The 22702-nt window shown below is 47.0% G+C and overlaps 7 protein-coding genes across 7 annotated transcripts; all 7 read right to left on the minus strand.

The window, feature by feature from the left end:
• Nucleotides 1–268: 268 nt before the first annotated feature.
• Nucleotides 269–665, minus strand: EV420DRAFT_1634500 (uncharacterized protein; the record flags this gene model as incomplete). The annotated part of the gene is made up of 2 exons (XM_060476323.1): nt 269–489; nt 554–665. The coding sequence occupies 2 exons, from the start codon at nt 663–665 to the stop codon at nt 269–271; spliced, it is 333 nt and encodes a 110-aa protein (XP_060339861.1).
• A 474-nt stretch (nt 666–1139) lies between these two features.
• Nucleotides 1140–2915, minus strand: EV420DRAFT_1616448 (uncharacterized protein; the record flags this gene model as incomplete). Its single annotated transcript, XM_060475117.1, has 9 exons — nt 1140–1481; nt 1535–1554; nt 1598–1764; nt 1812–1933; nt 2004–2330; nt 2391–2458; nt 2509–2595; nt 2647–2824; nt 2886–2915. The coding sequence occupies 9 exons, from the start codon at nt 2913–2915 to the stop codon at nt 1140–1142; spliced, it is 1341 nt and encodes a 446-aa protein (XP_060339862.1).
• Nucleotides 2916–4101: 1186 nt separating this feature from the next.
• On the minus strand, nt 4102–6261 carry EV420DRAFT_88276 (fungal-specific transcription factor domain-containing protein). Its single transcript, XM_060483853.1, has 5 exons — nt 6034–6261; nt 5816–5920; nt 5513–5759; nt 5367–5456; nt 4102–5312 (listed from the first exon to the last, which is right to left on the minus strand). Exons 1-5 carry the CDS (start codon nt 6130–6132, stop codon nt 4165–4167), a joined length of 1689 nt encoding a protein of 562 aa, XP_060339863.1. The 5' UTR covers nt 6133–6261; the 3' UTR covers nt 4102–4164.
• Nucleotides 6262–8523: 2262 nt separating this feature from the next.
• On the minus strand, nt 8524–10557 carry EV420DRAFT_88381 (uncharacterized protein). The gene is made up of 9 exons (XM_060483859.1): nt 10531–10557; nt 10138–10470; nt 10041–10083; nt 9778–9982; nt 9612–9714; nt 9398–9554; nt 9221–9338; nt 9093–9167; nt 8524–9034 (listed from the first exon to the last, which is right to left on the minus strand). Exons 2-9 carry the CDS (start codon nt 10205–10207, stop codon nt 8747–8749), a joined length of 1059 nt encoding a protein of 352 aa, XP_060339864.1. The 5' UTR covers nt 10208–10470; nt 10531–10557; the 3' UTR covers nt 8524–8746.
• A 1739-nt stretch (nt 10558–12296) lies between these two features.
• On the minus strand, nt 12297–14176 carry EV420DRAFT_88440 (CDF-like metal transporter). The gene is made up of 11 exons (XM_060483864.1): nt 14126–14176; nt 14011–14068; nt 13776–13956; nt 13550–13668; nt 13396–13503; nt 13309–13347; nt 13235–13260; nt 13023–13184; nt 12809–12970; nt 12680–12757; nt 12297–12627 (listed from the first exon to the last, which is right to left on the minus strand). Coding segments are annotated over exons 2-10 (819 nt in total). The 5' UTR covers nt 14012–14068; nt 14126–14176; the 3' UTR covers nt 12297–12627; nt 12680–12736.
• A 1249-nt stretch (nt 14177–15425) lies between these two features.
• Nucleotides 15426–17541, minus strand: EV420DRAFT_1616450 (CDF-like metal transporter; the record flags this gene model as incomplete). The annotated part of the gene is made up of 12 exons (XM_060475118.1): nt 15426–15446; nt 15498–15659; nt 15711–15872; nt 15922–15947; nt 15995–16033; nt 16082–16189; nt 16237–16355; nt 16463–16643; nt 16698–16755; nt 16813–16890; nt 16948–17075; nt 17433–17541. The coding sequence occupies 12 exons, from the start codon at nt 17539–17541 to the stop codon at nt 15426–15428; spliced, it is 1191 nt and encodes a 396-aa protein (XP_060339866.1).
• EV420DRAFT_88561 (cytochrome P450) lies at nt 17502–20216 on the minus strand. Its single transcript, XM_060483872.1, has 14 exons — nt 19847–20216; nt 19693–19793; nt 19503–19638; nt 19358–19455; nt 19207–19303; nt 19080–19152; nt 18803–19029; nt 18679–18745; nt 18428–18620; nt 18206–18372; nt 18052–18150; nt 17986–17996; nt 17898–17934; nt 17502–17833 (listed from the first exon to the last, which is right to left on the minus strand). The coding sequence occupies exons 1-14, from the start codon at nt 19968–19970 to the stop codon at nt 17650–17652; spliced, it is 1614 nt and encodes a 537-aa protein (XP_060339867.1). The 5' UTR covers nt 19971–20216; the 3' UTR covers nt 17502–17649.
• Between the last annotated feature and the right edge of the window lie 2486 nt (nt 20217–22702).

Raw genomic sequence — 22702 nt, forward strand, 5'->3', positions numbered from 1 at the left:
TCGCTCAATCGAAATACTCACTGCACGACTGTTGTATCCAAAGAAAACTAAACGACACCGCGACGTTGCAGATTGAGACAGAAACGTACATCCTTCCCAGTCATAGGTATAACCACACCCGAAGCCGAGGGATGACGAGCCTATTTGATGGTCCAAGGCATCGATATACTCGTGTATTCATGTAAGGATACAAACAACCCCAGGACTCTGGACAATAGTATTCCTATAGTGTACGTCTTTCATGCATTTAGGCTTACTATCGATCAGCCTAAAGAAGGGTTTTCATCAGCTGAGGCACGAACAGGAAGCGCCTCTTTGACATACCTAATACACGCTCTATGATGGCTGCGATCCCTCCTCCAAGAGCACCAAAGACTGCATACACACCGGCTGGAATGGCACCGCCCATAGCTATAGACTGCACAATTGCGAACCAGCTCCCCGCAACAACATTGCCAATAAGACTTTGAATGGAAGCAGCTATTCCACCTGCCGAATCGATCATTGAGGAACCGTGACAATAGTCAATAAATTCAGAAATGGCACTGCTTACCAGCGATAGGGCCTGCAGCGCCGAATCCAAGAACTGACAAGCCAAGAGGTGCAATCATGGGTACAATCATCATGCCGATGGCTACGCCAATTATAATAGCGAAGAATGCCATTATCTGTCTGGGTATTTGTGTCTACTGGATGAACAGATAAGAATGAAGGCGACAAGAAGAGGGAAACTCATAGAAATATATCGGACAGGCGGCAAGAACTCAGGATGGGGGAAGTGCAGAGCATATATTAACATCCTTATGTACTAAGTAGGCACCCACAGAGCGTTTATTCCCAGGCTTAAAGTAAGCTCATTGCCGATCAGAATGCTGCAGGTCAAAGCAGGCACCAAAAAAATTTTCAAGAATCATTCTCCGTCGACCGCATCGGATCTTCGGAATGCCATTCATATGTGTGCAGCAGGTCAGATAATATTCGTCGTCCAGCGTCTAGAAGGCCGCAACTTGATTCTTTCATGAGTCATGCTCTTCTATGGCCGTATATCTCTTCAGCTTTGTTTAAGCACAGCGAGACCTATTGGGTGGTTCGGCTTCAATCACCAAAATCGCATCTAGCACCAATGGGTATAGAGTATGCTAGTGGAAATGGTCATCAACCCGGAGAGTAGAGAGCGCCGCAGACATCGTGTGCATCCGCCAGTCATCCACGATCACATCGACATCATATTCATACTGCGCATTATTGTCCTGGCCCGCATTGCTACGCTTTCCAGCCATAGTGGCCTTCAGTGCTTCATCCCTCGCACGTTGTGCAGGCCCATCAGGGAGATGGAAAGTACTCTTATCCTTCCAGCAACCATCAGCTGTAGCCATTGCACGAGGAGCCCTGAGGGATTCATAAGCTTCCAAGACAGTGGGTATCTGATCCTTGTTCGTGAGGCGTACGAAGAGGTTGCCGAGGACTGCGGCGTCTTCGATCTGGGAAAAGGACATGCAAACTTACGAGCGGAAGGAATGGGGGGAACACGTACGGCCATGGACGCTGCTTGGCCTCGGTAGGGCTGTCAAGAGAAAAAAGAATGTGCCAGGCGCACAGTGACTTGGAGGACTAGGGAGGGCATCGCTTATCAGCATCGGATGGCAAGCATCTCTGGTAAGAGCAATGCGCCCGTCCTTGTGCACCCAGGATTTGAGTGGAGACTCGAGAACTTTGAGTGGTCCCACGATGCCAGATGGTATGAGATCTATTATTTTGCTGACCCTTGGTTTATGGTCAGCATTTTTACCAGGAAAATCCTTGAGGTTTACCGAAGATCCCAGCCAGAAAACTCTTTCCTCATCTTTTCGATATCCCCTTGTCGCGTCCACGGAATAGTAGTGTCTTCCGTCTCGTCTGGATGCAACAAGACAACGTTGTGGTCGTTCATGCCCTAAAAACGCCGTTGTAAACGGCTTCACTCTCTCGAGAACGTTGCAAAGCGTACAATGGAATGTGATAACATGGCGGTCGGGACCTAGCCAGACATTGAGTTGTTGCTTTTCCAAGAAAGGACGAAGGTCTAGGTCTAGCATCATCTTCTTCGCGTCAACGATGGCCCGGAAAGCTGCGTCTCCGCTTCGTATTGTAGGCGTAGGCGAGCCCACTACTACGTTTCGCGTTAGACTATTAACACCGTCAGCACCGATGATCATGTCTGCTTCGATGACTTCGCCCGTGTTTAGGGTCACAGAAGTTGTGTCGGGGTTGATCGACGCAACTTTAGTATCAAAGCGAAGGGTTGTGAGAGGGACAATAGCATCGTGAAGTATATTGACAAGATATCGTCTCTTGATTCATCGCAAGTAAGCGAAGAGAACATCTACGGCACTGAGAGATGATGTACTCACATGTATATCATAGCATGGACTGCCAAATTCCTGATAAGGAAAACAAGCTAGTTGTTCACCATTGTCATCTGCGAGGGGAATCAATTATAAAGAATAGTTTCGACTGAGAGGGACATACAACGAAGCAAGGACGTATGCGTAAGTAAGACTCCAGTCTTGCCTAGGGAGGGTTTGAGACCCCACCGGATGAGAAGGCGTGAAGTATCTGGATAATGGGTAAGTGGGTATCACACTAGCACGCTGGTTAAATATTCACTAGGTCCAACTTGAATTCCTGCACCAATCTTTTCTAGGTTGGCTCTTCCCTCTAGTATCGTGACAGTATGACCGGCTTTGGCTAAACAGAACGCAGCACAGAGACCAGAAATTCCTGCTCCGAAAATGATGATGTTCAACCGGCATGGGGCGGTCGCTCCGTTGTAGAGTGTGGATTCCTAAAAGATGACAATTTTAGTCAACAGGTTGACGTGCATGCGAGGAAAATGCAGCACAAACCGCAACTGATGAGTCAGATGTTGGTTGCATAACTTGTTACAATGAAAACAGACCAACTGAAGTTCATCGCTTTATGTATTCGAACGGGAACTGGGACCCGTGACTTCTTGAGCGCCTCTTGGATGCAGTCGCCGGAAAAATAGCGTAGTTTCTAACCGAGCGTAGTAAAATCATTTAGTCAGATGTAGGCTGGAAATGGCTGGAATACGACTCACCGGATACATATCAATGTGTTTGAATTGCATGGTGATATTTGGGGTGATATCATGATGGTGGCATTGCGACATCTGGCTGGCAAGGAAAAGTAGATGTCACTTGTGTGTTCGACGCGTCGTAATATGAACGAAAGCATGTGGATAGAGAGAGACGCTATGCAAGTGACGACTAGCATCTTCACGGATTCTTCAGCAAGGATTCGCCTTCATTGCCTCAATGTCTGGGGTACAAATATTACTGATAAGATCGGGTGGAGATTAGATTGAAGGAAAGAAAAAACACTGACGCATCGACAAGAAACACGTGCTATTTCCTCGTTTCTCAGCTTTCTCTGTACCCAAATCCATATACGAAGAGCACCCGGGTCGACTAGGCCCCCCTAAATCCTGTGAGTGTCCTGGACGAATCCAACCCTGCATAGGCGAGATGTGCGGTATCAGACCAGTTCTTGGAGTGACAGAAAATATGGCGGAAATTGAGAAGAGAGCCGAGTATGCGTAGTAGGAGTACACAAAGCCATTGGATGAGAGCACGTAAGCTATGAGACCGAGGAGACCTAAAAACAAGGTAGTCGGATTCCAGATGTGTAAACCACATTAGTACACTGGGCATCAGGGCGAGAAGGAGAAAAGAAGCGGGATTCTAAATCTAGTAGCGGCAGTTGCCGGCAAGTTGCCGCGGGGTCCCCGATTCTTTCCCTTTGTACGAAGAACCGGCAACTGCCAGTTCGTAGGCTTGACGGCTTTGGGCACAGAGGGCACATCAACACTACATTAAAGTCCAATGAAATGACATTAGTACAGAGTCATATTGCACTGACCTCCGTTTTCGGATCGATATTTTTAACTGTCTCGACATATCGCTCCGTCAAGATGTTGAATTATTTCCCCTGTATTCTGTGTACTTATTCCCGAATATCCAATAATAAAACTGATTAATTCTACAACATGCTGTGTACACAAATTATTCTACCGCTACAACGAAACAGCAAAGCAAGAAGACTACACAAATAACAACTCATATACTAATCCAAGACTACACAACATCGGCCAGCGAAAAGGCTTCACACCAGCAACAAGTTCCCGCTCCTCAGGGCCCGCCTCCAAGGGACAGGATCCTGCTTCCCTCTCGGGTCCGACCACACCTGCTCCAGCAACTCAAGCACGGCAGAGCAATTCCCAACACTCCCTTCCCTCTGTAACCGCTCACACAAAACCCTCCTTAAACCCTCATCGTTCGTAAGACACCCACACACGAAAAAGGCAAACACCGTGCTCCTCACCACCGCGTTATCCGCTGTACGCATTAGTTGAACCGCCTCCTCCACCGCCGTTTTCGTATCAGCAGCACCTGGAAAATCCCCATTTACGACTGAGAGCAAATAAACCCTTGCAGACATCCGGAATACCTCCGAGCACAGGCTCCGAGAATCAGGATAGCGATATGTGTTCAGCGGTTTGTCAAGGCATCGGAAGATAGGATCTGCTCGCTCAACCAATTGCATGATGCTGAGCCTGCCTTTATCGAGTTCTTGCTGTTTCCATGCAGCAAGTGCTGATATCTCTGCTAGGGCCCAAACGACACAACTCTCGCATCCCATGACCGTCATCATGTCACTATCGGGATTATTGGTGTCCGAAACACCACTGGCGTACGGAGAGAACAATTCCCTTGTGACATGGAGGAAGCTAGGTTCTGTTTGAGTCGTCACGGATGCGAGGACGTCGAACCAAATGCACGCTTTGATGAGGAAAGCCTGTTTCCTGTTGCAACACATGAGAGCATGTTGGGGGGATACGCCGAGCAGGATATGCGCATATTTGGCGACCAAATTCAGCCAATATTCCCAGTTTCCCATTCCGCCATCGAAGAGGAGAGTGGATATCATAGTCAACGAAGCCATTGCTTGGTCGTCGTTGTAAGAACGGGGGTCATTGAGAGTTAATATGAGTTCGGAATAGCGCGGTTGGGCAGAGTCATCGTCCAAGGCAATGGACAAGGGAGAATCGTGGCGTCGTTCGTGAATGAAAGCCAGCAAGCGGGTCGAAGCCTGATGATGTCCCGGATGCTGAATAGAGAGCAATATTTCGGAGCGTGTCCTTTCGTCGGAAAATTGGTATTGCATACCAACAACTATGCTGGTATAGCGTCTGTCGAGCTCGGCATCGGACAGCCTAGATTCGATGTCCATGAGACCGAAAGGTAGGGAGTCTAGGAGAAATAGAATCAGTTTCGAGGAGTAGCACGAAACCAAATAGCGCTTACAGATATAAAGAAATGTAGAATCTGAGCTGTAGGATACTATTGGTTGGGAGGTGCTGTGAAAGGATGACGAAGACTCGGGCGACAAGAGATCTGGATGGACAAGATTAGCTATTACGTGAGTATTTCTGAGTAACGAATTGGCTCACTGTTTTGGCTACAAGGTATGAGCGAGCCTTCTACTTCTATCGGGCCAAAGTCCGAGTCTACAGCAAAGTCGTCACAAGGAAAGGGGGCAACGTCATAGGTGTCGAGAGTGTCTCTCAGAGAAGAGATTGTCTCCAAGTCCTCATCCCGTAGTATCAGATACGAAACATCTGGACGTGACTGTCGAGGAAGAACAGAACCACCCGAAATGAAATTCTTGATTTTAAATAGAATTTCCTGGCATTTGAGCTGCAGTTATATGGGCGGTCAGCACCGCAACCATGAAAAACGGAGGAAATGAGAACCTTGGTGAGCCATCGTGGTCGTCTAAGGCCAAATCCAAGGCATTCTACTTTGAGCCGAACACAGGTCTTGCAATGGCCATTGTGGTCCCGAACTTCATCGCATTTCTGATGAGCGCCAGCATAGAGGATACGGTCCGATATTGCAGGTAAGGAAAAAACACACAGCAAGAGAACAGCCAAACTGAGTACGTTCCGTGAAATTAAGGCAAAGTGCCTACCTTGCGCCGGACTCGACAAGTATAACAGCCTGACTTGGCCCGTGTTCTCCCAGGCCTAGGCGCCCCGGGACCTGTTCCCCCATTCCGTACCCGAGGCATGATGGTGGAAGAGAAAGATACAGTGAAAGTGGAACGAGGATAGCAAAGCAGACGTGAATCGAGAGCAAGAGAGAGAGAGACGAGAGGAAAGAACAAGGCAATGTCCAGTCAGTGCTTCCTTGTCTTTTTGCTTCTTCGACCCTGTTTTGTTATTGCTCCCGGGATTAGCTCACCGTTTCGTAATGCGTACCCGCTGGTACGTTTATGGTTACCTCGCTTCTTTCATTATCACTTGTGACCGGTCCCTCATAGCCCCGTTCAACTGCAGCCGTTATTAATGAAAGAATTGTATTGAGGGAAGGAACCAAAACGCAGTGAAAACATTTCCCTATTCACTTCGGTGGGAACTACGGACGCACAGAAACCGACTTTGCCCTGCCTTGTGCAATGAGTATTGATCTTGATACCAGCCACACTAACCATGAATATCAGGCGGATCATGCCTAAACACGGTTAATATCAGTGAGCACAAGGATGCGTTGATGTCAAACACCTTCACAAGAAGGGGCTGTATTTGCTTGCCGTTACACGTAGCTTAAGAAGAGGCAGAGCATCAGATAATGTGAAAATAACTTGGTTGAAAACGCGCACTGCATGTCCTTGTGTGATTGTGATTCCTGTAGATGTTTGTGATTAACAAGTCCATGGGTTGCAGAAAGCGGACAGGTACCAAACAACGGTCATAGGTTGTCACGACTCCACACCCGGTCGCGATGCACCCGGTGACTATACATACGACGGTTGGCGACACACTTACATGTGGTCGCAGTTTCCTTCGCGGCAGAAGGAAAAATGTCCCTGATAGCTCCTTGGAAAGATACCGAGCTGATCGGGGGCATCTGCGCTTGGCATCATCTAACCCCGAGAATCATGGAAGGAGGAGGTTTTAGAGAAGCTTTTGCATCGAGGTAAGTACGCTGGGTCTGGAACAATAGATCACTTTTGGAAAGAGAGAATGTTGTGCAGAGGGACAGTAGGCACAATGCAGGTAGCTGAGCGCGGTCGATCCTCAGGTATTCGCGTTATGAATACCATTGTTTGTAACCTGGACGCCGAACGTCTGTCGCTGAGGCAAAAACCTTCCGTTGGAACGGTCACAGTCTCGGCATAGGATGTAGAGGCAAACACAAGGGGCCGATGTCTTGAACAATGTCAGAAGTAGACTCGGCATGCAGGATAGAACGTCGGAGGATCATTGATCAACCCTTCAGCAGGAAAATAAGTACGAAATCTAGGCCGTAGTGCAGGTCCTCAATCGTGTTCAAATCAAAGATAGGACATAAAATGGCTGGCAGGTGGTTACACACGCATTGAGGCACCGACTGATGAGACCAGATTTACAGGTTGACCGCCATGAATAATCCTGTAAATGAAACGTTAGCGAACCTCTGAAACTGATGAGCTATTGATACACCCACTAGAAGTTGCCGAGTAGCGTGCGGTAACCAACCGATATCTATCAATGGTATTTCTCAGCGCCGGGCGTGGTCCATGAAGCGAATGAAGATATGCCCAATATTCACTGCAGACATGACTGAGGTGTGCAACTGAGGTAAGGGAGAAGAAAGCAGGTAGAGCCATAACATCGAGTTCTTCAAAACAAGTTGGCGATAAGGAATCAACGCACCAAGAACGCGTCAATGACTAACGTTCTAACAACGAGTCGGACAAGGGAAGGGAGAAGTCGGAAGCCGAAAAGATTCAGAAACTCGCTGGTCGGAAAATGAATAAATTGATGGCCGAAGATCGGCAATCCTGGTCGGCGTTCAAGGCACTCCCTCAGACTTTGAAGTGCTCCGCCAATGATACTACATGTCTCCGCCTGCACTTGAAATCACGGGGGCCTGCTGTGGACTACTGCAGGCGGTACTCTGACATGCTGTTCAGTTCTGTATGCTTCTTGCTGCTCTAACTGTGACGAAGTTCATTTCAATGGGAGAACCTAAACGGTGGCATTGCAACTGCAGCTGTACCCCATCAGTCGTAATAATCTCTTCTTCTTCTCGTGTCCAGCGCACTGCAAGACGTCCAAAAAGCAAGTGGCGCAGTGCCCAGGGGGGCTGTGCATGCCAAACACCAGCAGAGATTTGCGGTGCTATACCAACAAAAGCGCAATTCACTTGGGAGTTCTCGCTTGTCAATCACTACAGCAGCCTGGGATCCATTTGATGGAACCCACTGTCTGTTCCCTTAGCCTAACGCATTCTCTTCGGGATCTGTAGCAAGGGGGTCGTTCCCAGGTAGCCCGGGATCACTGGCTTCTTTATACCCTGATGACGAGAGGAACACCTCAGATCTCTCACATTTGCTGCAGCGAAATGCGCAGGTCCGCGGCATCATACTATTACGGGATGCCAACTATGACAACCACGACGAAGATTCGTACGCTCTGACAGAACTGATCTCGCACTGTTATTTTTTTTATTCATAATCATTTTCTTCGGTCTGGTATCTCGAGTATCGTAAATTGGTACGCTGTACATGGTATTTTTACCTGCTCTACGTCATACTTGCGGGCTCGTTCTATAACCCAACTCTTCCGGACCAAATCATGCCAAAGATATCATCGAGTCCGTTCCGGATGGGTTGTCTATACCAGAATGAACAAAATGTTTCACAACTTCAAGTTGACCGAGCCAGACTCACTTAGTAACCGGATGTTATCCTCTTGAAATCTATTTATAATGATAGATGCAACATTATCGTACGAACTAGACGTTGTTGTCTCTATTTCAACAATCAGCTGGGGAGCAAACATGGAAATGGAGCGGTTTGAAGATTCGGAGGAATCGGAGCCAGTTATAATTTGTTGGGTCCGGCTCATCTGCTGAGAACTTTGCATGGTCACGTCAAGCGTCGATCTTAGGCAAACAAGGGCGATAATCAGCGTAGGGTAGATGGCCTATAAGAGCTGTGAGATAACAAGGCATCATCATCTATCATTAAGTGACTAAACCCACCGTGAGCTGGGCAAGCATGCAGAATAGGATATATATTCCATTGCTTGTAGAGACAGCAATAATGATAGTAGCGAACTATTGGCCATTATTTAGAGCACCAGTAAACGTCACACGAAATATATACGCACCCATGTGCAGCAGTAAAACACGCCTGATTCGATTATCAACGAAAGGATACCATGTTTCTTGCAAAACTGAGATGCGAAGGATGAACCAGTTAGTGAGCGAATCAACCGATAATGAGTCCTGAATGGTATCGAGCCACGTAAATAGATATAAGCTAATAAATGAGATGAATGACTCACCAGGTACGATAAGCGATCAGAGATGTGGCCCATACATTTATCGACAGCGTCAAAATCATGGCGATAATCGCTCGGGCACTTGCGAACGGTCTATCAGAAGTAGTACTCAATGGGGGTGAGCTTCCGAGTGTGTGTAACAGCGCAACAGCAGCAGTAACTGTGATGACTCAAGAGTCAGTATACGACACGGTGAGAGGCAAATCACGGACCTCACCGAATGCAGTTACAAGCAAAATTGAAGACACCCAGAGTATCCGTCTGCTACGGTTACAGAGTATCCATGCCCTCCATAACACGATCCCGTCCCCAATAAAAAACTGTCAGAGGAAGGGTAAAATTCAGTACGACTATTAATTACGGTCATGAGAGTTGCGGCATACATTTACACATTCTAACGCAAGGAGTGGATAGAGTCCCGGGGACATGTTATTCTCGACGATCATGATATTATCCTTTTCAGCACCCCGCAGATATACCCAATGGATCTTGATGAGGTTTATCGTGACATGCGTCGTCGACACGGACCACATGATTGTATTCAAGACAATCATGGTAACGACAACTTTGGATTTCTCCTTTTTGAATCTACCAAGACAGCATTCAGTGACAAGGAAAACGTCCTGAGAAACACAGGAAAGCTCACATCAAAATGTACGAAGATCCTAAGAAGAGGCAAGTGTACATCCCTGTGAATACATTTCGTAAAATGCCCTCTTCGTGAAGTTAGCGAAAGGACATACCATATAAAAGGACCTCGACCACTACAGCGATGAATACGGCGTCAGATATAGACAATTCCATCTTGCTCATGGTCGACTAGTGGATCCAGCGAGGGAAGAGGCCAGCCCGAGAGATAGTATTCTCGGCGAATCTTATATCCGTACTCTGGACATCTCATTTCATTTATCATCAAAGATGGCAACATCGCAGAAATCCATTCTCGAGGAACATGCGAACAAATTTTCTTCATTTTTGAGATCATGTTGTGAGACGCAAGCAGTTTTACACTACAGAAGAGTTCTGTTCACAGAAAGGTCTCTATGCTTGTGTTGAATGGTCCTCAAGGTATATTCCTTCGAAACAAGACATGAAAATATGCTCTTTGAATGTTGATCACCAATAGTTATGCTCACCGTAAATTGTGTCCTGTATATTTATCAGATTGTGATATTTCGTTTGTTCCTAGCAGAGAAAAACTCGACTGAGATTAGCTTGATCCCCCGCGAGATTCTTCGGTAGAGAGCGAGACAGCATTATGTGACAATAGAACGGATGCATGCAGATAAATTAGGAGTAAAACACAGGACACCAAGCGTTCTGAGAGATCGGGAGATCAACGTGCTTTGAACTGAGATGAGCGCAAAGTTACCGACCGACTCGCATCATTGTCAAAGGAATGACCTACTAGGCATCAGGGAATGTTTCCGGATCCTTTTTCACACCAGGAAAGATGTCCAATAGATCCAGCTCACGCAGACGAGCATGGTAACGAGAGTGGGATAGACGGTCTATAACCCGGGGATGAAAGGTTGAAGGATGATGCAATGACTTAAATTCACGCTGACCTCCAGAAGCCAAGGCGGTTCAAAAGTATCGTCAATGCCAGCTAAGTACAAGTAGCGGCGTGTCCGACAATCATCCGATCTGATTAGCAGAAGGACAAGGAAAAGGCGAAAGGTGAAACGCTAGGATCATGATGAGAACGGCCCGATTCTTCGGATTCTTCCGAGTCAAGTCACATGTGACAGCGTGATAGCCAGTCGCAAGCCTCAGGCTCTTACTTGGCTCTTACCATCGGATAATCGACGGATATCATCCTTTTATCTGCCCAATAAAAGCCATCCATTCAGGCGCATAAAATATGACATTTCCAACACCGAATCTCGCATTCTTTTGCCCAATTCAGTACCCCAGCCAACCCTAGCCAACTAGGTCGCAACGTCGACGTTCGAGTTTTTATAGTACTTTTACGCGACTGGCGTATTTCAAGTAATCAAAAAAGGACAAAGATTTCGAGGGCGCAGACTATGAGGAGAGAGACGGCGCATGTTGAGGACGCATGTCCAAGATCGCACCATTCTGTGTGTACCCCACGTTCTTTTGTTGATGATACTACTACTGGAGCCTACTGTTGTCTGGTCCCACGCATCATACTCCCCGTCCCTTGCACAAAGCTCTAGGACAGCTACCTCGAGAGCCGAGAACTACTAGAAGCCTCTCCAAAATGTTACGCTTGCAATCGACAAGGACGACTTTCATCGCGCTTTCTAATCGCTATATCAATAACCCTTATCCCTCCTCCCGTCCTTCCATTTCTCTCATCCTAAAGTTGCTCTCGACGGAAATTCAACGCAGCTTCCGTTGCCATCTTATCAAGGTCGTCTTGAGGCCCGAGTCGGCACCTGTTGGTTTTTCCATTGGAAAGTATCCATACACTTCAAAGGTGAGTAGGTTCTTCCAGCTCGAAGTTATTTAAAACTGACACTCACCTCTTGCGCAGATAGTCTAGTTCCCACTTCAGCGCATCCTCGTCCTTACACCAAACGCGATTCATTCAGTGAATTCGATAAGATCTTCGTGGCGTAGGTAGAGTGGATATTAACGATTATCCTTTCATAGACTTTATCCTGTTTATCTGTGGGAGCGACGTGATGCACCTGTACCAGTGACCTAGAAATTCATTATACACATGCATCAGGATACTAAAGAGCTTTCCCAATACTAGGACAGAGATCATCAGTAAGCGAAACACAGGTAACGATAGCATATGTCTCATGACGACCAGTTGAACCTAAGGGCGTCTCGCGAATGAACGCGAGTGCTTTTCACCTTTCTTAATATTTCTTTATGCTATTTCTGACATGGGCTTCCTCTATACGCCAAAACGTACCGGAATATCCAATGGATAAGGCCTTGTATTATCCAAATAAGTTCTAATCAGACCGCCGCATAACGCAACAGCACAGACCTGACGACATGAGTATTGTCAGGACAACTGGTTTCTCCAATTGGTTTTCAACGCCATCAATATTAGAAGTGAGATACAATGAAAGTACAGAGATACGCTCATAGAGAAACACCCAACGAGACCAAAAACAGTCACATAGAATTTTACCCGAGAGTTACACATCCCATAGAGTCGAACAGTAGATTAGTAGTACAACGAGTAGCGATATAGACGTACGTAGCAGTAGGACACTATACCCCCGCGTCTTCGCCCATTACGTGGCGTGTTGGGGGTTACCAATTCAGATCATCATCATCATACAGAGAGATACGTATCTATAAGCAAAATTAAAATCACATCGAAACATCGAAACAGCATCAGAACTTTGTCTGTTATGTCGACTTTCTGTGTTCCTAGAGGAAGGCTTTTAGATAAATTGGTTTGGTAATGTAGCGAGAACATACCGGTGAATGCGTCGCCTCATAATCGGCATGCACGAACGCCCTTTCAACAGTTGGGAGCTCTTCAATCTTATCCTGCAATTGCTGGCTGATATCATGAGCCTGAGACAATGGCGTCGATCCATCCATCACGACGTCGATTTCAACAAAGTAGTCGGGACCACTCTGTGGGAACGTAAGGTCAGCTGAGATGCGAATAATTTCCAAGCTGACATACATGATACGCGCGAACAGTGGCAAGTTGCACAATTTCGACATTGAATGTCATCGACTTGTATACAAGGAGCTGCAAGAACTCGTGCGGCGCTGATTTTCCGGCCAGGAATTCGAATTGGTGGTAAATGGTTCGCGTCCACGAAACAATGATACCAAAGCCGATCTACTTGTCTATCACTTATCATGTTGTTTTAAGAGAGGTGATTGACTTACGATGATAGCGCCCATGGGATCAAGGTCTATAAAAATATAAGCAATATATCAGATAGGAAAGAAATAGCACCTACACCATCTCAATTTACTCCCACCGGTAGACACAAGGATACCTAGGAAGGATCAGACCAGGAGTATTGCTCATCAAACCACAGACATACCAAACGTGTTGATCCACAGATCGTTACGATGATCTTCCCGAAGAATAGCAACTTGGCTAGAGTTTTTTCGGAATGGGTAGCACAAAATGAAAAGCATTAGTTTAACACCTAGAAACCACTGAGAGCCAAGTAACGCCAGAAGTACAAATCTTACCCAATGCAGCGGCTACAGCAATAATAGATGGAAGATGAAAATCTTTCAACTCATCGTTCCCTTTCGAGACTATTGACCTCACGGATTCCACCACCACGATGAGGTTAACGCTGGCCATCCTGTATGTCGTGATGAGTAAATGAGCACTGACTAGGCAAGCGACAGAGCGTACAAGGAACCTATAAACGATAATTAAAATCGGAAAACGCCGTAATAATAAGTCGACAAACCATAGACGACATTCCCGATATTCTCCAGACGGGCACCGCCTACGGGCCACTTGTTCATGCCGAGCTTCTCTGCCTTTACATGTAGCCAGAATAGCATGACATTGCTACCAATATCGAAGACAGAGTCGAGGCCGGTTGCGAGAAGGGATAAGGACATAGAAGAGATGGCCGCATGCACTGCATAACACGTGAGTCATGGCTGTTGACTAGATGAGCAAAAGTGGAGCTCACTCTGAATGGCACACAGGGCAATGTTTAATATAAGACTAGCCCACACTGCTATCTTCACCTAAAAGAGAGTAGTACGTCAATAACCGAATGGCAGCACAGGAGAGCAAAGCTGTACCCAAAGCCTGGCGGATTCCTCTTCGTCCTTCGCATCGCTCGTATGCTGCTCCAGTGGCTTCAGCAGATACGCGATGAGCTGGTACAATGCATTAGCCCGGCACCTCTCGTCCGATAGATTGAATTCAACACGCACATCATTCTGTCGATTCTGATACTTGACCACAGCGGCTTTCTTCTTGCCCTTGGCCCTGCCGCGTCGGAGCTCGGCAAGCTCTATGTCTGAACGGATACCATTCCTGAGATTAAACGGGTCTGCATTGCCTGTCACAGTAGAGGCAGCAGATGCTTCGACATCCTCGGCTTTGGACGAGATGGGCCTGGGAGTTGTCGATTTATGGTCCAAGTCGGGGCTGATACAGAGACCCTAAGGAAGAGATGGTAAGCCCTGAGCTGTGCAGTTATTTTCTGAATGAGCTTACGCTTGCGGTCGCGGAAGTTGACGACTGAATATCGACGGTAAGCAAAAAGTTCGAAGCAAAGTTATTGGGAAGAAACGAAACAACGGATGAACCAAAATAGTGGAACGATCCCCCCCCTGATCAGGCAAGATCGGACGCAAATCTTAGGAACGCACCATTAATGAGTCTTGGCGTTAGCTCTCTACGGCGCCGTAGCAAAGTTTGAAGATAAAAAAGAGGTTCGTGTGTTGTGGAACTAGTAAAGGGCAGGAAGGCCGTTTTCAGAAAAGATGACTGTTTTCTATACCGATTGTTTTTTGCACCCGCCATGGAGCTAAACTTGTAGTGATGTGCTGGCTTGGGCTTGGGCCCAGCCAGGCTCGAGCCCGCTGTAGTGGGCTGGGCTTGTCGGTTTCCTATGTATTGCACTTCCGGCACCACCCGCTCTCTGAAAGCCACACAGACTTTCACAATGATAAAATATGCTAACGAGGTGAGTAATAACCTTCTTTCATTACATACAATAGTCCTAGATATGACTTCCCTCTGTGTGCTAAAAGCCCAGGCTCAAGCCGAGCCGGCCTGAGCCCAGCCCTGTTTTCAGGCTTAGGCTGAGCCCGCTATTTCTGACTTGGGCTTCCCTTATACGCCAAAACGTACCGGGATATCCCATGGATAAAGCCTTGTATTATCCAAGTAAGTTTTAATCAGACTACTGCGTTCCGCATAGCACAGACCTGACGACATCAGTTGTGCCAGGACGGCTGGTTCTCCAGCTGGTATTCGTTATCATAATATTAGAGGTGAGAAACGATGCAAAGCACAGAAAAATACGTAGTATATCTATAAGCAAATTTAAAATCCCTTTGAAACATCTAAACAGCCTCAGAATTTTGTCTGTTATGTCGGCTTTCGGTGTTCCTAGAGGAAGACCATTAGGTAAATTGGTTTTTCTATGTAATGAGAACATACCGGTGAATGCGTCGTCTCATAATCGACATGCACGAATGCCCTTTCAACAGTTGGGAGCTCTTCAATCTTATCCTGCAATTGCTGGCTAATGTCATGAGCTTTATACAATGGCGTTGATCCGTCCATCACAATGTCGATTTCAACAAAATAGTCGGGACCACTCTGTGGGAACGTAAGCTTAGTTCAGATGCGACAATATGTAAGCTGACATACATGGTACGCGCGAACAGTGTCAAGTTGCACAATTTCGTCGCTGAATGTCATGGACTTGTATATAAGGAGCTGCAAGAACTCGTGTGGCGCCGATTTTCCGGCCAGAAATTCGAATTGGCGGTAAATGGTTCGTGTCCACGCAACAATGATACCAAGGCCGATCTACTTGTCTATCAGTTATCATGCTGTTTCGAGGGATGGATTGCCTTACGATGACAGCACCCATGGGATCGAGATCTATCAGACGTGAGCAATGTATTAGATAGGAAAGAAATAGCACCTACACCACCTCAATTTACTCCCACCGGTAGACATGAGGATACCTAGGAAGGATCAGACCAGGAGTATTGCTCATCAAACCACAGACATACCAAATGTGTTGATCCACAGATCGTTACGATGATCTTGCCAAAGAATAGCAACTTGGCTAGAATTTTTTCGGAATGGGTAGCACAAAATGAAAAGCATTAGCTTGACACCTAAACACCGAGTGAGAACGAAGTAACGTTACAGGCGTAGGTCTTACCCAATGCAGCCGCTACAGCGATGATAGATGGGAGATGAAAATCTTTCAACTCGTCGTTCTCTTTCGAGACTAGTGACCTCACGGATTCCACCACCACAATGAGGTTAACGCTGGCCATCCTGTATGTCGTGATGAGTAAATGAGCACTGAGTAAGCAAGTGAGGGTGCGTACAAAGAACCTATAAACGATAATTAAAACCGGAAAACGCCGTAATAATAAGTCGACAAACCATAGACGATATTGCCAATATTCTCCAGACGTGCACCCCCTACGGGCCACTTGTTCATGTCAAGCTTCTCTGCCTTTACATGTAGCCAGAATAGCATGACATTGCTGCCAATATCAAAGACGGAGTCGATGCCGGTCGCGAGAAGGGATAAAGACACAGAGGAGATGGCCGCATACACTGCATAACACGTGTGTCAGAGCTGTTGACCAAATGAGTAAAAGTGGAGCTCACTCTGAATGACACACAGGGCAAGGTTTGATATAAGACTAGCCCACACTGCTATCTTCACCTAAAAGAGTGTAGTACGTCAATAATCAAATGACAACACAGGGGAACAAAGCTGTACCCAAAGCCTGGCCGATTCCTCTTCGTCCTTCGCATCGCTCGTGTGCTGCTCAAGTGGCTTCAGCAAATACGCAATGAGCTGTTACAACGTATCAATACGACAACTCTCATCCAATAGATTGAATTCAACACGCACGTCGTTCTGTCGATTCTGATACTTGACCACAGCGGCTTTCTTCTTACCCTTGGCCCTGCGTCGGAGCTCGGCAAGCTCTGAATCCGAACGGATACCATTCCTGAGATTGAATGGGTCTGCACTACTACCTGTCACAGTAGAGGCAGCAGATGCTTCGACATCCTCGGCTTTCGACGAGATGGGGCTGGGAGTCGTCGATTTATGGTCCAAGTCGGGGCCGATATGGAGACCCTAAGGAAGAAATGGTAAGCCCCGAACTGTGCAGTCGTTTACTGAATGCTCACGCTTGCGGTAGCGGAAGTTGAGGCCTGAATGTCGACGGTAAGCAAAAAGTTTAAAGCAAGTAGTGGGAAGAAACGAAACAACGGATGAACCAAAACAGTGGAACGATCCCAAGCCAAGCCTGATCAGGCAAGATCAAACACAAATTCAGGTAACGCACCATTAATGATTAATGAGGACTTGGCGTAGTAGCTCAGATCCACGGTATCGTAGCAAAATTCGAGGATAAAAATGAGGTTTGTGTGTCGTGGCGCTGGTAAAGGGCGGGAAGGCTGTTTTCGGACTCTGCCGGTTGTTTTTCCCACCCGCCATGGAGCAATATGAATGGCAGTGCAAACTGCAGGTAATCGTCGTCATTTCTTATCATAACGGAATCATCGTGCTGTACATGAGCGGCTTCATTCTAAACCTAAACTACTATCAAATCATCTCCCTCTTAATAGGAGTGAGATGCAACGGCATCTGTGTTCCTTTAGACATCTCGTCGCGAACCATTGGAAGCATGATAAAAGCAGGCTGGCGCTTGATTTGGAGATCTTCCTTGGGGAACGAGAATTTGAAGGATTCCAGGAGTTCGAATACGGCGACTTGCATTTCCATTACACTAGGATCGGGGACCATGTTAGCTTTGAGTTTAAGCTCTGATCAATGATACTCAGGACACGCACGCGAAACGCCAGCCAATGCATGAACGGACACCGGAGCCTGAGGAGAGTCAGTGCATTCATTGAAATTAAAACTAGTGTATCGGCTTACTGAAGGATAAGCTGCATGAAAAAAATGATTAGCTTATCGACTTCACGCAATACCAAAGAGACCTACACGTTAGCATAAACACCAACGGGAGTTGTTTTATCGAGTTCGCCCAAGAAACGGTCCGGATTCCATACATTAGCAGTTGGCCCCCATACAGTGGGATGGCTAACAGTGACCAAAGTTAATACGGGTACAGGCAGAAAGTCGCATGCGTCCTGACCGATTGTAGTAGCCGAATCCCATTTGAATGAGCTGGCCTTTCTTCACAGGTATTTCATTTAGTTTGGCCCCCTTCGAGGTGGTGACCGGCTCCAGGAGAGGGATGACATCATCGGAACCTGCTACTCGCATCATCGCCGGAAGGATAGGATGAAGACGAAGGGTTTCCTTTAGGAGAGATATTAGCGCTTCGAGGATATCATTAGAACGGACAAATGAATACCTTAATTACAGCGTTCATGAAAGGCATACTATCGTAGTCCGTCGAGGAGAGTTCGTCTTCTACTCCAACTCGGGTACGGACGTCAGCAATTTCTTGCCGAATACGCTCTTGTTGTTCAGGATGGTTGCATAGCTCAAATAGAAGCCATGTAAGTGTGGACGCCGTAGTTTCGTGCCCTGCCATAGTCAACGTGCTACAAAATCAAGACAACTCGTTATCGTTAACATTTCACTGAGCGTAGAGCGACTGACATTACTTGAGCAAGCACTTCATCGTCGCTCAAGCGTTTCTTCTCTTCTTCATCAGCGTTAGCACGAGCTAAAGGGGGCAAAAAATTCAGATAACATATAATACGTCTTGACCAGCAAAACTCACCTAGAATACTCAGAATATCCTTTCCCGTAGACGAAGCGACACCCCCTTCGAAATTCTGCTTGAGGACGTCCCGCCCTATCTCTTTCATGACGACATTGAAATCCGCATAGCGTTTCTTTAAGCGGGATGGAATAAGATTAATAAGGTAGAGCAAGGGGGTTGGGAGGACACGTGGAAGCGCTGAGATCAGTACAGCAGCCCTACTCGGTAAGACGCCTGCATCATGACTGTAATGAAAAGGTGAGAAGCGAATCGCCGGAAAACGACTCTCACGGACAATAAATTGTTCAGCGTTTTGGTTAACTCGTTGTCATCGTTATCGATTCCACCATACTGGTATCCAAAAGCAGCTATAAATGTATTTCAGTACAGAAATCCGATGACATGCTTTAAATCAGACTCACTCTCGCCAATGATGTCCAAAGTCAGCTTTCCAAGCCACAGATTAATATTCAAGGTCGGTTGCCCTCCTTCGATCAAGTTGGTGAGCTTCCGAGAAAACTAGGTAGGTACTGTTCAGCATGGAAAACGACAAGGGATGGTATGCATATGTACATGTCTCGAAGTACGCTGGAAAAGACTCAAAAAGGTTCGCAGCCGTCCGGCAGAGAACGCAGGGTTCATGACTTTTCTGTGCCGCTGATGAACGGAGCCTAAGAAGAGTCTTAGAGTGTAAGCAACACGAAACCAAAAATTTTACCAGCAGCGGTAACGATTCCCAGTCCCAAAAGAATATTGAGGTTGAATTCAAAATCGGCCGTTTTGGGGTAACGATAGCCAGCGCCTTGTGTGATGTACTGCAAAGCTTTCGGATCGGCGATAGCCAATATATCTTGCTGTGTACCATCAAAGTCAGCAACATATGAAAATCGATATATAAGAAGACTGACACCGTAACAACCAGCTGATCGATAAGCAGGACCGTATTCACGATACCAAGAATACTCTAGGTCGCCGACTTGGTCTTGGTGCTGCGTCATGTATTCATGGCCTTGTAAAAGAAAATGAGCACATTTTACAAACGAAACGAAACAGAGGTATCACCAAAGAGCCAAGAGTTCGAAGGGGGACCGCGGAGCTGCTTGACAACGTTACATCTCCTTCTCGATAACAGGGCTGAGAGAGCAATCACAAGGAAAGTGCTGAGGAAGAGCGTAATATTCTCCATTGTTTGCGCAGTACCATTCTGTGTCTGTGGAGGGTTTTATAGGAAGAACACGGCGAAAATGGCTTGAACAAATATTCAAATGGAGAGGGTAGCATGGAGCGAAGTCCGTGGAAACTCGGAGACAGATTGTGATCTCACCGCACAGAAAGGCCACGACATCTTCGCTTCCAAGTCTCATGATATACGATACGCACGGGCCGTGCGCGAGGATTGGCCACGAAGAACCATATAGAGACCAGGGTATGCGTTCAAGAGCTCACTGAGACATCAGCGGATTTGAGTCAGTCCGGGCCGTGTGATTCCAGAAGCTTGAATGGAATGGAAAATGCAGGCGAATCTTGAACTGTGCTGCGGCATCGCAACGATAGGACAGAGCAGAGCATAAGCAAGATTCAATCGACGGGGCCGGAGTATTTCATATACGGGGCCGAATTCAAAGAGCGAATACCTCGATGTAGAAAGTTCTTCACTTCACGACCTCATGGACCTTAGAGACGTCAACAGCTGGCTGACCTGACGACGAGACGTTAATCTTACCTAAATTAGATACTCGAGTCGGAACAAGATGTTCTGTAACGAGTGGTGTAACCATTTTTGAGATTTATCGAGGGCATGGAGTCAAATGTCCTGGTCAACGTTGAACGTTCTGAATGCTGAGGGACAGTAAGGGTCGAAAAACGTTCGAGTTGACGTTTCCACGGCTGATCGGACCGCTCGAGCGGCGATCGAGTTGCATTTGATCCCGTTCCTGACCTAAGCTCCGAGATCGACTTTTCTTCCTTAAGCTCGGCTGTAAATGGTGGCACTGATTGTTCCCTTATTCCCCCAGACTAGCCGTCTTTCGTCTCCTCATCGCTATATCCGTCGGGTTTCCTTAGTTGTACCTCTTTCCTTCCGCGACATGGCAATGCTTCTATCAGTCTTCGCTTGCTCTCATCCCCACTTGAGCTATGGCGAGCATATTTCAAGCTGAGTGTCCTATCATGTCAAGTCATGGCCTATCCTCATCTCCAGATTCCATCTTTTGGGGTTCGGGCGCGAGTGGGGGCAGACACATTCCCGGCTCTCACAGCTCTAGCATTCGCGGCCTAGTCTTCGCGGACATCAGGGACAAAGTCACTGCCGAAGTCGCGTCCAACCCCCAATTCGAGACGTTTGTCCTTCGAGCCGTTATGGGGAGTTGGTGGAGAGGTTTGGGAGGGTGGATTATTGTGCGAATATCTCTGGTGAGAGTTTTTGTCTCTCCCTGTTTTGCTTCAAGGCGGGAGAGAGAGGAAGCCGTTCGCTGAGACGCCCACGGAGGAATGGTTGGCGATTCAGCAGACGGACCTCAATGCCGTGTAGTTAAGGGGCAGATCAAGATGATGGAGAAGCAAACGTTGACAAGACAATTGCCATCGCCTGAATCGTAGACACGACTAAAATAATCCTGGTCTGCCTTGGGCAACCCAAGTCCCCGCCCTCGTCGTAGTCTATACCGTCGTCGCTGCTGCTTTCGGTACCCTTAGCCGTTCTCAAAGCGATTTTTGTAGTCACAGTGCGTCCGAGCGAGGTTCCCATGCAGAAGAGTGCCAAAAAGACTCTGATGTCACCTTGGCGCCATCCTCCAAATCGAGAGGTGTGAAATCTATACTTCACAATTGTGCAAAGACGAAGTACGTCCATCTGTGTATCGTCTGTTCAGAATTCTGGAATCTGTATCTTCACCGCCGTGATTGAGACATAGAATGGCTATTTCCTCGGACGTTACGGCGTGAAGACATGGTGAAGAAGATCAAAGAGAAAAAGCGCATAGTAAGTGTGAGCCGAGCCGCTGCCGCTACTTGGCAGACGCGTACATCCCGATTGTGTGCCGTAGGTGTGTCGATGGTTGGCAGGGGTTAATCATGTCGCAATTCAAGCGCACTCCACGACCTTGATCTCGTGTAAAATCGTTCTTTTCCTTGACAGATACCCAACCACATCTGTTGTAGATCATTACCCTTCCGCTCCAAGACGCTTAGTACAATGCATTCTCGATTCAATTAAACACCCGGGCAAGTGAAGGTGTCCGTTCGGTCGTATTCTAATTGTCCAATGCAAGTACGTCTCTTGATTCCTTCTGTTTCAACCTGACTCGCTGACGCCGCCTCTAAGGCTAAAAATTATTTTCTCCGTGACATGTGGATCATGATGCATGACGAGTTTAGGTCTTAGAACTACTAGGAGCACCGCACTTCGCCTCTCCGTTTTTGCTCGTGATCTCTTAGTATAGCAACGACTAGGACCGAACAGAATGAACGTGATCTTACATGAGCTCTACGATGCCTTCACCAACGCTCTACTCTTCCGATTCAAGACAAGATCCTACTGCTGGTAAGACTTATCCTGTAACAATGAAGGGACTCCCTGTTACCATTGACCTCTATTCTTAGCGTGTTTCAATCTTCTTATTCACTAATGAAGACCTCCCTTCTTATCTGCGAACGTCTGATGAGGTACAAACACGGAAGCCCCAGGATTGCCATACATTTCTAAGGGGGGATGTATCTGTCGGAAAAGCAAGTGCAGAACCCACGTTGTAGAGTCATCATCTCGCTGTTTAGGTGATCGACGTGGCGCTCCTTGAGCTTTTTACCGCTCTGTTGCTATTCCTAAAAACTTCACCTGATCCATCTTATGGCGACAAACACTCTTGCTTTACGACGACGATATCACACAGTGCGTTCTTTGATTGATCGGTCACTCTTAAT

The sequence above is a fragment of the Desarmillaria tabescens genome, assembly GCF_030435595.1.
Source record: "Desarmillaria tabescens strain CCBAS 213 chromosome Unknown EV420scaffold_1, whole genome shotgun sequence".
Lineage (NCBI taxonomy): Eukaryota > Fungi > Basidiomycota > Agaricomycetes > Agaricales > Physalacriaceae > Desarmillaria > Desarmillaria tabescens.

Bases quoted from the DNA above. Each gene is read 5' to 3' on its own strand.
- EV420DRAFT_88276 (XM_060483853.1), bottom strand. From the start codon at position 6,132: ATGCCTCGGGTACGGAATGGGGGAACAGGTCCCGGGGCGCCTAGGCCT. The intron at 5,921-6,033 runs GTAGGCACTTTG...GGCGCTCATCAG, and splicing joins CTTGTCGAGTCCGGCGCAAG to AAATGCGATGAAGTTCGGGA. The intron at 5,457-5,512 runs GTGAGCCAATTC...TTGTCCATCCAG, and splicing joins CATACCTTGTAGCCAAAACA to ATCTCTTGTCGCCCGAGTCT.
- EV420DRAFT_88381 (XM_060483859.1), bottom strand. From the start codon at position 10,207: ATGAGCAAGATGGAATTGTCTATATCTGACGCCGTATTCATCGCTGTA. The intron at 9,983-10,040 runs GTGAGCTTTCCT...CTGTCTTGGTAG, and splicing joins GGATCTTCGTACATTTTGAT to ATTCAAAAAGGAGAAATCCA. The intron at 9,339-9,397 runs GTGAGTCATTCA...GATACCATTCAG, and splicing joins CTGATCGCTTATCGTACCTG to GACTCATTATCGGTTGATTC.
- EV420DRAFT_88440 (XM_060483864.1), bottom strand. The intron at 13,185-13,234 runs GTAAGTCAATCA...ATAGACAAGTAG, and splicing joins ATCCCATGGGCGCTATCATC to ATCGGCTTTGGTATCATTGT. The intron at 12,971-13,022 runs GTATGTCAGCTT...ACGTTCCCACAG, and splicing joins CCACTGTTCGCGCGTATCAT to AGTGGTCCCGACTACTTTGT.
- EV420DRAFT_88561 (XM_060483872.1), bottom strand. From the start codon at position 19,970: ATGGAGAATATTACGCTCTTCCTCAGCACTTTCCTTGTGATTGCTCTC. The intron at 19,639-19,692 runs GTCAGTCTTCTT...GATGGTACACAG, and splicing joins GATCAGCTGGTTGTTACGGT to CAAGATATATTGGCTATCGC. The intron at 19,456-19,502 runs GTAAAATTTTTG...GACTCTTCTTAG, and splicing joins GGGAATCGTTACCGCTGCTG to GCTCCGTTCATCAGCGGCAC.